Source organism: Osmia bicornis, unplaced genomic scaffold (assembly GCF_907164935.1).
Source record: "Osmia bicornis bicornis unplaced genomic scaffold, iOsmBic2.1, whole genome shotgun sequence".
Classification (NCBI taxonomy): domain Eukaryota; kingdom Metazoa; phylum Arthropoda; class Insecta; order Hymenoptera; family Megachilidae; genus Osmia; species Osmia bicornis.
Genome location: NW_025791318.1, coordinates 391,990 through 404,977, shown reverse-complemented (window position 1 = coordinate 404,977; position 12,988 = coordinate 391,990). Strand labels below are relative to the sequence as shown.

At 44.3% G+C, this 12,988-nt stretch overlaps 1 protein-coding gene and 2 long non-coding RNA genes across 5 annotated transcripts; all 3 read right to left on the bottom strand.

Moving 5' to 3' along the window:
* Positions 1-6,085: 6,085 nt before the first annotated feature.
* On the bottom strand, positions 6,086-9,914 carry LOC123988994. Its single transcript, XM_046289721.1, has 2 exons — positions 7,680-9,914; positions 6,086-6,148 (listed from the first exon to the last, which is right to left on the bottom strand). Exons 1-2 carry the CDS (start codon positions 9,912-9,914, stop codon positions 6,086-6,088), a joined length of 2,298 nt encoding a protein of 765 aa, XP_046145677.1.
* A 107-nt stretch (positions 9,915-10,021) lies between these two features.
* Positions 10,022-10,830, bottom strand: LOC123988987. The gene is made up of 3 exons (XR_006830379.1): positions 10,739-10,830; positions 10,398-10,518; positions 10,022-10,227 (listed from the first exon to the last, which is right to left on the bottom strand). It is a non-coding gene; the product is annotated as an uncharacterized LOC123988987 (long non-coding RNA).
* Positions 10,831-11,239: 409 nt separating this feature from the next.
* On the bottom strand, positions 11,240-12,988 carry LOC114882305. Of its 3 annotated transcripts, none has more exons than XR_003790398.2 (6): positions 12,488-12,988; positions 12,255-12,433; positions 12,050-12,197; positions 11,891-11,958; positions 11,470-11,821; positions 11,240-11,411 (listed from the first exon to the last, which is right to left on the bottom strand). It is a non-coding gene; the product is annotated as an uncharacterized LOC114882305 (long non-coding RNA). The 3 variants fall into 3 exon arrangements; XR_006830377.1 differs by having other exon boundaries at positions 11,891-12,197; positions 12,488-12,757; positions 12,814-12,988; XR_003790397.2 differs by having other exon boundaries at positions 11,891-12,197.

Sequence of the window (12,988 nt, the reverse complement as noted above, 5' to 3'; positions counted from 1 at the left end):
CACTCTGTGATCGAATACTATCAGACACAATTGGACTTGGTTATCCTCATGATCTGAGATAATTGCGATTATGATCAGTATCGCTCGTTCACCTACTTACCGGGGTCACCTACCTTATTCTGCACGACGCATTGCTATGTACCCAGCGGCTAACCTTACCGACGAATCACGGTTCGTTCATCTGTGAGTCAAGTCGATTGACTCCGATTTACTACAACAGCTATTAACTTATTAACTTAATTGCGCTAACTTACTAATTAATTATTTATTATTTATGATGCCTATCTAATTTAAACTTGCGTTCGACTGAACTTCAGTCTGATCGACGATCTTGGCGTGGCCTGGTGGCGGGACTTGGTGGTTGCTGTCATTATTATTACGTTACCGACTGCCGGGTGGCGCAGTGTGTCCTACTCGTAGGACTGGTGTCCTTTTTGCGAGGGTGGGCTTTTTCGCTTGCGCCTGATGGTTGGTTAGCCTGGCGCCATCGGTGTCTTGACGGTGCGCATCCATAGATGGCCCCCATGTGTGGCTTTATCCATTATCATTTTGCTTTCACCGTTACCTGGCGGGGCGCCTTGGCCAGCGCTTCGAACGACGCGGCACCTATCAATACATGAATGCTTGTCTGAACCTGTGGGTGGCTATGCTGGCGTACTGATCTGACTTGACCTAATCTTACAGCTGATCCTGCACCTGGTGGGCGGGTTATTTGATTTAATCGCCTACTGACCATTGAATTGTAGATGCATAATCATTAAAGTAAATCAATAGATGCATATTGATCGATTATGACTCGGATTCTGACCTGACTTTACCTATTTCGGGTGGTTAACAACGTTCATTACGGTCTAAAGGGGGGGTAATTAAAAGGTATATGAAGGCTCAGGGATTGAAAATAGTATTCAGTATTTGCTTTGGGAAGGGAATTCTTTGGCTTGCTACCTGGGAGGTTGAATGACAGGTACCAATATAATCACCTTTGGAATAGGCGCGGGTGTATGACTGCTGTCGGCTATATTACATTGTATCGTATTGTTATTTGTTATTTGTTATACGATCTATAACTCATTGCGCCGGGACATCTGATGATGATTGAGTGTGTCTAAGCACTATCTGCTCGCCTCATTTTAGTTCAATTTTGTTTTGAATTTGATCCTGATTCAATCTTAACTGTTCGCCCAGTTCTGCTTAGCCATGGATCTAACTCGACCTGGCATGATACAGGCGAACTAGGATGCGATCTTATTTCTCAGCTCTTTGATTTGCATTATTGAAACTTCATTGTGATCTTGATTATGATTTTGTTAACTGCTTATTAACTTGGGTTTATGGCCCTGTATCCGGTTTTAACTTGACGTCATTAGCTTTGCTTACTTGCGTTACTCGATAATTACGTATTCATATTATTGCCGCCGCACCATTTAAGTCTGATCTCGTGACTGATGTGAGATTGGCGCTTGCGCGTTGGACCGATGCTTGATGTGTGATGTTTTTTGCATCTCTACGCGGACGGCCGGGCGATCCTGGCGGTGCTGCCATCTTGGATAGTTGCTGTGGAAAACGATGAGGAATAATTGTGCTTTGCTTGGCTGCCTGCTTTTCGGCGAGGGTGGGGAATTTGTAGGCGGGGCTGCCGTACCCATGGCCTGTGGCTGCGTGTAATGGCGCGAACGATCGCGGTGCCTCAGATTGATTTGAAATAAATCTGGTAAATCTGGTAAATCTGGGAAACCACGGCATTGTTGATTGTTGATTCTTGCCCTCAATCTCGAGTCCACATCCCCAATTTTAAATCATGCTCAATTATGCGTTCTATGATTAGGATGTATCTATACATCTATGGACTTATATGACATTTCAATGGTATTAATACAAGTGCTCGCGACGCCATTGTCTTACGCTCTTGGTTCCTGGCTCTCTAGCTCTTGGCTCTTTAGTTTTTTAAGCTCTCGGATTGCCCTTACCCCTGCTTGATTGGCCTACCTGATCGGTTTTCTGCAGTTTGGTGATCTCCAAACTTTTAGCTCTCTGATTGTTGAATATCAATCTTAAATTCTCCTACGCCATTCATGAATTACTTATCGTGGTTCAACTTACATCTTGTATTCTTTATTCTTTATTTTAACGTTGACATTGAAACCAGTGAACAGTTGAACGATTTACTTGCGGTGAAATCGCCTTTGTGACTTTGGTGGACTGGTGCTTGCTTTTTGCTGTAATTAATGGGACTGATTGAGGGTTGTTAGACATTAATAGACATTATCAGGCATTGTCGTGCAATACAATTGCCTCGTGCTCGGTGTTTGGTGGTTGCTGTGTTTGCCGTTCGTTAATAATTGTCCTGCTTCTGCTGCTATCAGCATCTCGCACCGACTTACTTTACTTTATTTTACTCCTACTCTTACTTTATTTTACTACTACGACATTACGACATTACGACATCGCAGTGAACGAACATCGTACATGGACTTTGCGCTGTACACACAGTATTTGTCCCTGCGGTGTTAAAATACGTAAGAATACGTGCCTGCGTATCTACGGTGCAGGCGTACTGCTACAGGTGCATTTGCGCGATTTGCGCGATTGTGGATATTACTACGTGTGATACGGGTCAATGTAACACGTGGCTGTCATACCGTCTCTCAGTTCAGTTACACAAGTTCGTTCGTTGCTTATCGTTATTCACCTTGCGAATTAGTGGCCCACTGGCTAATATGACAAGTGCAGGAAGGGGCAACATCAACAAAGTGGACCTTGAGGGTCTTAATGAGATTTTCAGCGTCGAATGGTCGGATTCCGAAAGTGGAAGTGACTTTGGTGCTGGGATGGTGCAGGGCTCTCCGCCCCCCCCTTTGCCACTGCCGTTGTCACGTGGTGTGGGTGCTAGTAAAAGTACTAATGAAGGCACTGATGGGGGTGCAGGGGAGGCGAAGAGGCATAAGGTCTGTGACATTCGGGAAAATGAGATGGGTAAAGTAAAGAATAAGGATGCCCACAAGGTTATTCCTTCGCGGAATGCTCTGCCTATGCCTATTCCTGCAGTGATGACCCCGGCTGCTCATAATTCGGCTGGCTCAGGGAGTAGAAAGGGAGCAATTCTTGGCCCTGTTATTAAGAGGTGTGACGTGCTCTTTCCCCCACGCCCCGATAAGGGTGCTGCTGGCGTCGCTGCACCTGCTTTAACCAGTAACCGGCTGGACAATCGTGCTGGACCAAGTGGAGAAGCACAGCACCAGCCTATGCTATCCTTGCCAGCACCAACATTGAGGAAGCTTAGGGCATTAACTGAGCATTCAACGTCTGGAGCGGATCTGACGGCTATTCCTGCGCCTGCGATAGCAACAGCAACACCAACAGCAAAGTCATCGATGTGGGGACCAGTGTGGGGGACTGCAGTAGCAGGCACAGCTGGAGCTGTGCAGGTTCCGGTAGGGTCGATGACAACCAAGGCTCGCAATCCGGTACCGTCAGACAGACGCAGCCCTGTCGCATTTATTGAGATCCTGGACGAAGATTATGAAGAGGATTTCGATTTATCTTCAGTGCAAAAAACTGCGTCCTCGGGCGATGGCAAGGGGGAAGCTGTCAAGACGGTAGCTAACACCAGAGCGGAAACGGGAACAGCAACCATCAAAGGGAGGACGACGACCAGCATGGTCGGTGCTGGACCGTCTGGTGCTGCGGGTGGTGGCAGTTTTCCGTATGCAACAGGCGACCCGGTTGGCGGTGGACTAGGTCGCGGGTATGGGTATGGACATAGGTATGGCCATGGACGTGCTCGTGCTAGGGGCGTGAGGGGAAGAAACGGGAGTCAGTATAAAACCAAAAACAATTGTAATATTATTAAAAAGGCATGAATGGGGGTGAGAATAATAATGGGAATGGGGAGAATGAGAATGAGGATGGTGATGATGATAATAATAAGAAGAATGATACTGGCAAGGACTACAAGGAGGGTGGTAACATTAGCGTAGATGGCATGGTCAGTGTCAACGCTAATGCAATGCGTGAGGGGCAAGGAAGTAGGAGTAGGATTGCAAAATCGACAGAGTCCACTCAGACGGATTTGCCACAGGAAACTGTAGTAGTAGATGGAGGGTCGTTAGAGGATGACCGCAAGTCTGTTGTGCGGGTTACCTGCAAAGAGAAGGGGTACGGGTATGTCGAGACCGTGCGTACGATCAAGAATAATGCTGGTATCCATATGGGTGAGAATAGTGTAGAAGGTATCCGCCGGGCTGATGACGGAACGATTCTGTTTACCTTCGCAGCTGGTAAGAAGCATATAGCTTCCGAATTTATTAACAGGATCGAAACCAGACTTGGTCGTGGCTGGAAGGCCTCCTTTAAACACAGATTCGCGATGATGGAAATTCTGGAGGTTGACCCAACCATGGGGGCTGAGGAGGTGATGTACGCTGTCAGAAGTGCGGTGGGCGTAGAGGATGATAACAACACGGTTGTCCGATTCGTGAGCTCTGGACTCAACCGTGATGGCAGCCTTCGCATTAAATTCTTATGCGAAGAAACTTTGTCGCAGCGAGTTGCCAATTTGAACGGCCTACGGGTGGGATGGAGTGTCGCGCGTATTAGGCGTTGCGAGGAATCGTCAGGAAGAAAGAAGGACGATAATGATGAGCGTGAATACGAAGAAAGAATCCCGACAACCTCTGCGGTTCCTATATGGGACGAGAGAACAGTCGGAAGGAGAGCCGATTCTAGAGCAAAATCATGGCGGCGGCGACGCGATGCGAGATCGTTTCGATGATCAACGGATTAAGTTAATCAAACGGCTGGCTGGCTGGTTGATCTGCGTTGACTAGGCTGCAGTTGGTTTGTGCTGCGGTACCATATTTCTTTTTGTTATTATAATATCGCAGTATCGTTTGTTATTATTAACCTTGTTTATTGTTTATTGTATTTCACGGTATTATCAGTATTACACTTTGCATTTCTTTCTTTTTTCTACTTTTTTTATACGTTTTTATATTTTATATACGTCTTTATGTTTATATTCTTTCTTTCTACATTTTTTATACGTTTTTATATTTTATATACGTTTTATATTTTATATTTTATATTTATATTGAAATTACATCATACCTTATCATATCATGATTTATCATATATTGCTGTTATATTATATTAATATTACTACTATATTTTATGGTAGGTAGGCTATCACTTCTGTGCCCCGTACTGTATCTTATACTACTATGATTATATTATATTATATTATAACACACCCAAGTACTCATATTATACTTATATTGCTATATTACATCATATTGATTTATATTATGCCTGATCTTTGTCCTGATCATCCTCGCTGTCCCTTATTACTATTTAGGTGTCACTTAGGTGTTATTGAGCAATGGCATGTTATGGATTAGTTTGGGGATGTACCTAACTTTAACTCATATAAATTCTTTGGTACATTTATTATCTTGCGGCCTGTTGATTGCATGATCCACATTTTACTAATTGTTACTACTATAGCTTCAAGTTCTGCTTTTGCTTCATTTATTATGCCTTAGACGATTACTTTATTTGCTATTCTCATGGTAATTAATGCTTTTTCCTGGTAGGTGATTCACATGCACTGCTTGATGGGTCCGGGCAATTCTGCCATCTTGTTATCTACTGGGCTTGCTTAATTGCTTAATCGGAGATTACATTGTGGATAAGTATTAATGCAGCTAAGATGCTTTGGCCTCAGGCTTAAGTCTTGTTACCTGCGCCGGAGTATTGTTGTTGACGTATTGATTTGTTGGGGTGGGTGGGTGATACGATTGAGGTAATAATTGGGGTTAATGCTCTATGCTGCCCATACTATCATTTTCAGTCATAGGTTGTCTCTCCCTTAAATTTCACTAAGTATACTTTGTATCATTAATGATTCCCTAAGGATTTCTCTCTCCCGTGCACGTGGTTGCGGGCTGTGGCACTGTAATTCCTTCTCCTCCTATTCTACTATGTATCCTAATTCTCAATAATTTACTATTTGCTACTTATTCTATCCTTTATCTCCTGCTATATATCTTATATGTTGAAGTTTGCTCTCTTGATGCTTCTCGCTCATTTAGTTGTTCATCTTATTGCTCAACATGTACAGGCGCTGTTTGTCTTTTATCCTTTTGCTTATCTATTTTGATCAATGCGATTTATTTAATTAATACGATTTATTCTAATTAGCTTGGTGGTTAATTTGTGATTCGTGTGATGAAATATTACTCAATTTGCTGTAATTACAGGTTCCACTGCCTTTCCGTTTATGATATGAAGGATTTTGGTATCCTACAATTTTCCTCTTGAAGTGGGTCATCTTTGTGGCTTATCTTGATTGTTCCTGCTGTTCTACTACTGGGTGACGGGTTGCCTATTGCCATACTACTTTCATGGGTTGAATGCTTGGTAGATTGCTAATTAATTAGTTGTTGTTACTCACCTTACCTGGGGTCTTACCTTATCTTGAATCTTATTGAGGACTAACTTCTTGTTGCTGATGCAGCTTGCTCGTTCAATATTCGGGTTGGACGATGGTATAGATTATGGATTCGGGAGCCCAGAAATGTAAATAATTCTATGACAAGCTGGTAATGTTTTTACTGTATTTATTGTTATTAATTGTTGCGGTTACAGAGGTAACACTCTTTTTCTCTCTTACTTGGTCGATCATGTGTTGGTAGTAATATTCGGTAACATTGATGGTATTAAATTTGGGCAGGGCGTAAGACTAGATATTGGGGGCCTCGTCTGCCTTTATGGTGCGTTGAGCTATTTGATTTAATGGTTTAAAGGTGTTGGGGAATTCAACATAGAGGGAGATGATGGGCTTAAACTTGGCTTCCTCTAGACATCAGGATGAGTTACGCTTGTCTGCGGCGGACCCGACGACGGGATGGTACAAGGTTACCGAGTTCCCTTGCGCGTCCTATACTCTCTTTCTTCTTCAAAATGTCAGACAAATATGCTAATAATGGGGTTCGCCTGTTTTCATCTAGAATACAGTCTATCAAAGTTTCAGGATATAATACTCCTACTTCCATAATTACGCGTGTGCGTTCAGCGGCCCATCGCTCACAGTGGAACACGGTGTGCTCTGCATCGTCTATTACGGGGGGATTGCAGAACCAACAGTATGGGGTGCTGCTGCGTTTAATCCAATATAGAAATGAGGAGAAACACCCATGATTGGTTAAAACTTGGGTTAAGTAATAATTCAGATGTAATGGCCCACCTCCTTTTACCCACTTCTCTATATTGGGGATCAAGCGGCGAGTCCATGCGCCATGGCGTGCATTGTTCCAGTGGTGTTGCCAGGTGGCATAAGTTTCTCTTTTCACGGCCGCTACATACTCGTTATGTTCATCTACAGTTTCGGCTTCAAAACCAAACAGCCTGCTACGCACGTGCACAACCAGGTGCCAGGGCAGACAGCCGGTTATGACTGTCAGGGCGTCGTGCGATGCAGTTCGATATGAACGGGCAACACGTATTAAGCCGAGTTTTTGGGTTGGCATGAGAAGGCGTGTCATGTTTTTATATTTTAGGGCTTCGTGCCACACTGGGGCGGCGTATAGCACGATCGATTCCATAACGCGATAATATAGTATGCGAGGATTATATCCCCCTCCGCGAAGGTTTGGTAAAAGCCATGACAAATGCTGGGCTACCTTGGTGGCTCTATCGGTGACCCTTGTCAAATGGCTACGGAATGTTCGGTTGTTATTGAATAACACGCCTAAGTACCGCATTGAGGATATGGTCTTTATTACGGACGATTCGTGTTGCAGGAGCAGACCGGCGGGTATTCTGCGACCGGTCAGGAGGATGGCCTCGGTTTTATGAGTTGCTAGGGTTAATCCGTTTTGGAGGTACCATGCACCGAGTCTTCGGAGTGCCTCTTCGGCTATTTCGCGTATCTCGTTTAAGGTTGCTATAATTATCAGAGCAAGGTCGTCCGCGAAGGCGATGGTAGTCACGTTACGAGGTAATATAACTTCCAGTATCGAATCGTAAGCTAAATTCCATAGGAAGGGTCCTAGAACTGATCCCTGCGGGACACCAGCGAAAACCTCTTGCTCTATCCACGAGCCATCTGGCATAGTGGTGCCTATGAATCGGTTGCTGAGGTAATTTTGCAGCATTGCTATTAACAGGGGAGGGAAGTTGCGACGGCGTGCTGCTAATATTATATTCTCCCAGCGGACAGTGTTAAATGCGTTTTTTACATCTAAACCTATCAGTAGGCAATGATTCCCAAAATTACGGGCACGGTCCCATTCGGTAATTACTACTTTCATTGCTTGCATGGTTGATCGCTTTTTGCGAAAACCGTATTGCCGAGGGGATAAATCTCCGGAATTTTTAACAGCCTCTTCCAGAAGTTCGCGTAGGGCATATTCAAAACCCTTGCCGAGATTTGATAGCATGCAGAGGGGACGCAGGTCTGAATATGAATTGAAGGGCTTCCCGGGCTTGGGAATGAGGACCAATCGGCCAACCTTCCAGGAATCTGGGAAATATCCTAGCCGATAGCATGCGTTAAATAAATCGCGTACCCATTCAGGGGCAAATTTCAATATTGGACGAAGGGCCTCCCCGGTTATTCCGTCGCGTCCGGGTGCTTTCCCTCGGGATACCTTGGCAAGGGCTGCGGCTGCATCACGGGCGCTGAATGGGAAAGGTATACGAGGATCCTGGACTGCGTCGGGAAACGGTCCCGCGAATTGTTGGGCAGGGCGTGTACTAGTTGTTGCTTCCGGTTGGTTTATTGAATGAGGGATGGGTAAGCCTGTAAAGGCGGGCTGGCCTGGGTTGTAGTAGCTGGGGCCGGGCTGGGGGCTAAGCGACCGGCTTTGGGCGGTTGGGGGACGGATTGACCCGCTGGCTGGCCTGGCATTATGGGCTGCGGGGCTGGGTGGTGGTGGGGTGGGTGAATGGGCTAACTCGGCTGTGGGTGCTGCGGGGGGATTAGTCACGAATAACTGAGACACGGCGGATCGGAATTCAGTTTCATTCAAACGCATCAGAGGGGTCTTCCCTTTTAATCGATTCATTACTCTCTTATATGGTTTTCCCCATGGATCGCGAGCTACTTCATTTATCATCTCGGTCCACGAGGCATCTTTGCCTTGACGGATTGCTTTGACCAACGCGCGACGATCGGATACCATGTTCTGGTGTAATGGGTGTCCTGGATTTATTAATATATTACTACTACTGTTCGACATACGGGTGACGGTACGACGCCATTTTGCTTGCGACCTCGCGGCGTTCAATCTTAGTTTTGATATTTCTTTATTCCACCAGGTCACGTACCTTCGCTTCCTGGTGGAATTGTTGGATTTTGGTATTCGCGCCGTGTCATACCACGATTCTAGTTCTGCGATGGCGGCATCTATACTAGCGGTATTATCAAATACGAAAATTGGTTGTTCGCGAATCCAGAGTTCAGTTTCCGGTGGAAGGGACAGATTGCTCTTAATTATTGAAATCCACGCTTCTTTGTCGGGAGGGCCATACTGTGTATTCCAGGCTGAATTCATTGAGGAGGACTCGAAGGTGTTTGTCGCGGAAAAACGATGTAATAGATAGTTGTGATCAGAACCGGTGTATTTACTGGACACGAATGAGTTCTTTAGACGAGATCTTAAGGTACGACTACACGCCATTGCATCTATCCGCGATTGTTGGTGATTTCTGACGAATGAGGGGCCTCCTTTGCTGTTTACGGGTATTAGACCCGTCTGCTCGAAGACGCGAAGCAATCTATACCCGCGCGCATCGGTACGATCCGAACCCCATTGTACTGAGCGCGCGTTAAAATCCCCGGATATTATTATGGGCTTGCGTGACGACGTGATTCCGGCTGTTAAGCCATCTAATTGACCTTCGTATGTGGCCATGGTTAGGGAGGGTGAAAAGTAGCAGCCTAGCACTACAAAATCGCGGGTTTCTAAACCAATACAGCCGTCGGAGGCGTGTATCCTACGTACCATACCCAGTTCGGCTGACGACGGTGTTCGCTGCACATACCAAATGCTTAGGGTTCCGCTTGGGTCGGTGTGCCATTCTGGCAGGGGGCGATATGGCTCACTGATCACTACGATGTCGGCACGGTAGTCGTGTACGGCCTGCCATAGGACGTCTTGCGCTGCGCGGCAATGGTTTAAATTTGCCTGCAGGATAGTGAAGGCGGACATTGCTGTTTGTTGCTTCCTGTCAATTGAATTGGGATATTAATTTGAGGGATGTGGTGGGTCATGCATAGTATGCTACTCTTATATTTATTATTTTATATTTATTCTCTTGTTTATACTCTGCGTTTATTAACTATGTAGACTTTGATGTGGCTATTCTTTAAGTAACTCAAGCGATTAATGCCTTACCTGATATGGGGCAAGAATTTCTAAATTCTCTAGGACAGTTTTTTCTTTTTGTGTCTCTGCTGTTTCTCCTTCTCTTGGTTCCTTTCCTTTCGGTAGATCTTCAGTATCTCCCTTGTGGTCTCTGTTCGGCATTAATTATATAAGTATTTCGTAATTGAGGTTCATGAGATTATTTCACTAGTATTCAACCTGGCTGTATGAGCAATTTCTACTGCGACATGGGTGGAATGTTATAGGTTGGGGACGCAACGGTGCGACTGTATTTGTTGCTAGCTATGGGTTTTTATCTGCTACCTATCAATGGTTGGGGATATTAACGTTCCTTTCGCCAATATACTTACTTTAGCAAATCCAGGGCTGTGTAATGTAATCAATTCGATTAATTTCTGCTAAGGTTTTGCGATCTTTCTCTAACGATGGTTACACGACGAGAAAGCTGCCTAGTTTTACAAGATGGACGAATGGGCAGTCAATCTCTCTCTGGTATGGGATTGGCCGGCGTGCTCGCATCGGGCTATAGTGGGAGAATCGGGCGTAACAAATGGGAATGCTGCATAAACGGGACTCAGGTTCCTGTTTTACACCCTTAGCAACTGATGGCGCGTTCTGGGTTATCAGCCTAATTGTAGGCTTACTTCTTCCCACCTTGTAATATGACTGCATTTATTAGTGGAGGCTATGAATTGAACTGCTCATGTCTGATAACGGCATACCCTCCTACCGACAACTTATATTCGATCTGATTTGATTCATCCAAATTAACGGTATGATTGTGAATCGAGGGTGGAGGTTTAGATAAATATGTGTACTACTTGTACTTTTGATTGTGTGTTGGACGTTTATTGACGCACGATACATTTGTTTTATTTAATATTGATATTCGCACGCCACTCTTAGCCACTCTTGTTGGCTGCTGTAACTTCCTTAATGAACTTGCCATCATTATAGTGATTGGAATGGTTTATGTTCCCTGCGACCCATCTATGCAGTGGTCCTATGATCACAATACTCGATCTGAAAGTCTTAATGGGTTAATTAATTAATTAATTAATCATGCAACAACTACACTTACATTGTGCTGTTGCCTGTCGCTTTTGGTATCAGCTTATGATCGTCTAAATCGGCCTGTCGACATTTGTCTTACTAACGTTATGATTGATGTTTAAATATTAATTAGTTTTAGGCACCTACATCCTTGTTTCGATCTGTAGGAATTATACACGCGCTTTTTCGGATACTTCAAGCATTACAATCCTTAATTAACTGCCCGGCTGATTGTCCCCGTTTGTCCTCAGACTACCTGTCAGCTGTACTGAATAGGGTCGGGGGTTCGAGTGCAACGGTGGTGGTAGGGTTTTTATAGTTTTTACAACTGCGATTGCTTGATAACTCTCAGCTACCCCTTAGATGTTGGTATATATTTCCTGTATTTATAGCGGCACCCTCTTTATACGTGGTACCCGCTGTTATCCATTATCGTTGTTTATACTTACATGATTTGAATGTCGGAGCATGGTGGCTCTAGATTGAGACTTCATAACCTTTGGTCCAACATAGGGCACTAAAACTGTCCTTATTAGCTTCTTTGGTATAGTTTCATTACTACTGTCCGATATAAATTATGGGATATGTTTGTTCCTTATCATACACACCATCATATTTTCTTCCTGAACTATCTCATTAATTATGGACCCAATTCTTTCTTTGTACGTTTCTTTCTTTCTCTCCTCATAAGATTGAACATACACTATTTATTTGCTCAATCATCATACCTTGCTGTACGCCTTTTCCAGGTTGTCGCTGAAAATGGATATTTTGAATGATTCTGCCTCTCTTGACAACGCAGGGTCCCCTTACGATTTGGTGTGCGTCGCGCCGGCTCTTTTGACTTCTTTTCTGCTCAGTATATTTATAATTATCCCATTTAGTGGGTGTGTATGCTGCATAGTTGCCCTGTTTCTTGGAATCCATGTTGCTGCGGCAGCTAGTTCTCTCTACTATGTGTTGATGATCCTCTTGCTGCATCCAGATGCTGGCTGTAATTTATGTAGCTAATATTGCTTTCAAAGACTGGGTTCGTTGTTACTCACCTTATAATTACTGCTTTTACTCCGAATCAATTAGCTTCGTTGCTTCTACTCGAATGATCCTGTGTTAATATTTAGTATGGGTACTTGCAGGTTTTCGTGTACATTTGTTTCTGGGATTAATGCATTATCGCCTAGTGGATTGCGGTGCATCTTACACCTGTAACTACTTTCTTCAGCTGATAAGTTGGTGGTTCGGGCTGAGATGTTTCTGGTTACATTCTCTGTATCTTGTGATCGTTCTGCGAGGTGTTTGGACGTTGGACGCTTGGCCTGAAATCCAATAAACTATTTGGTTATTTGGTTAACTTAACCTATTTCAAATAAACCTTTCCCTGATGATATAATGTTTCCTGCTCTCTCTATTAAGTTGTTCTTGTATTTGAGGTTGGCCATGCGCTTTGTTAATTAGTTGACATGCGTTTTGTTAATTAGTTGACTAATTGCCCTGATAGGGTTAGGGCTTCTAACAGCAGTAAACTTATGTATGATGGTTCGCTTGAA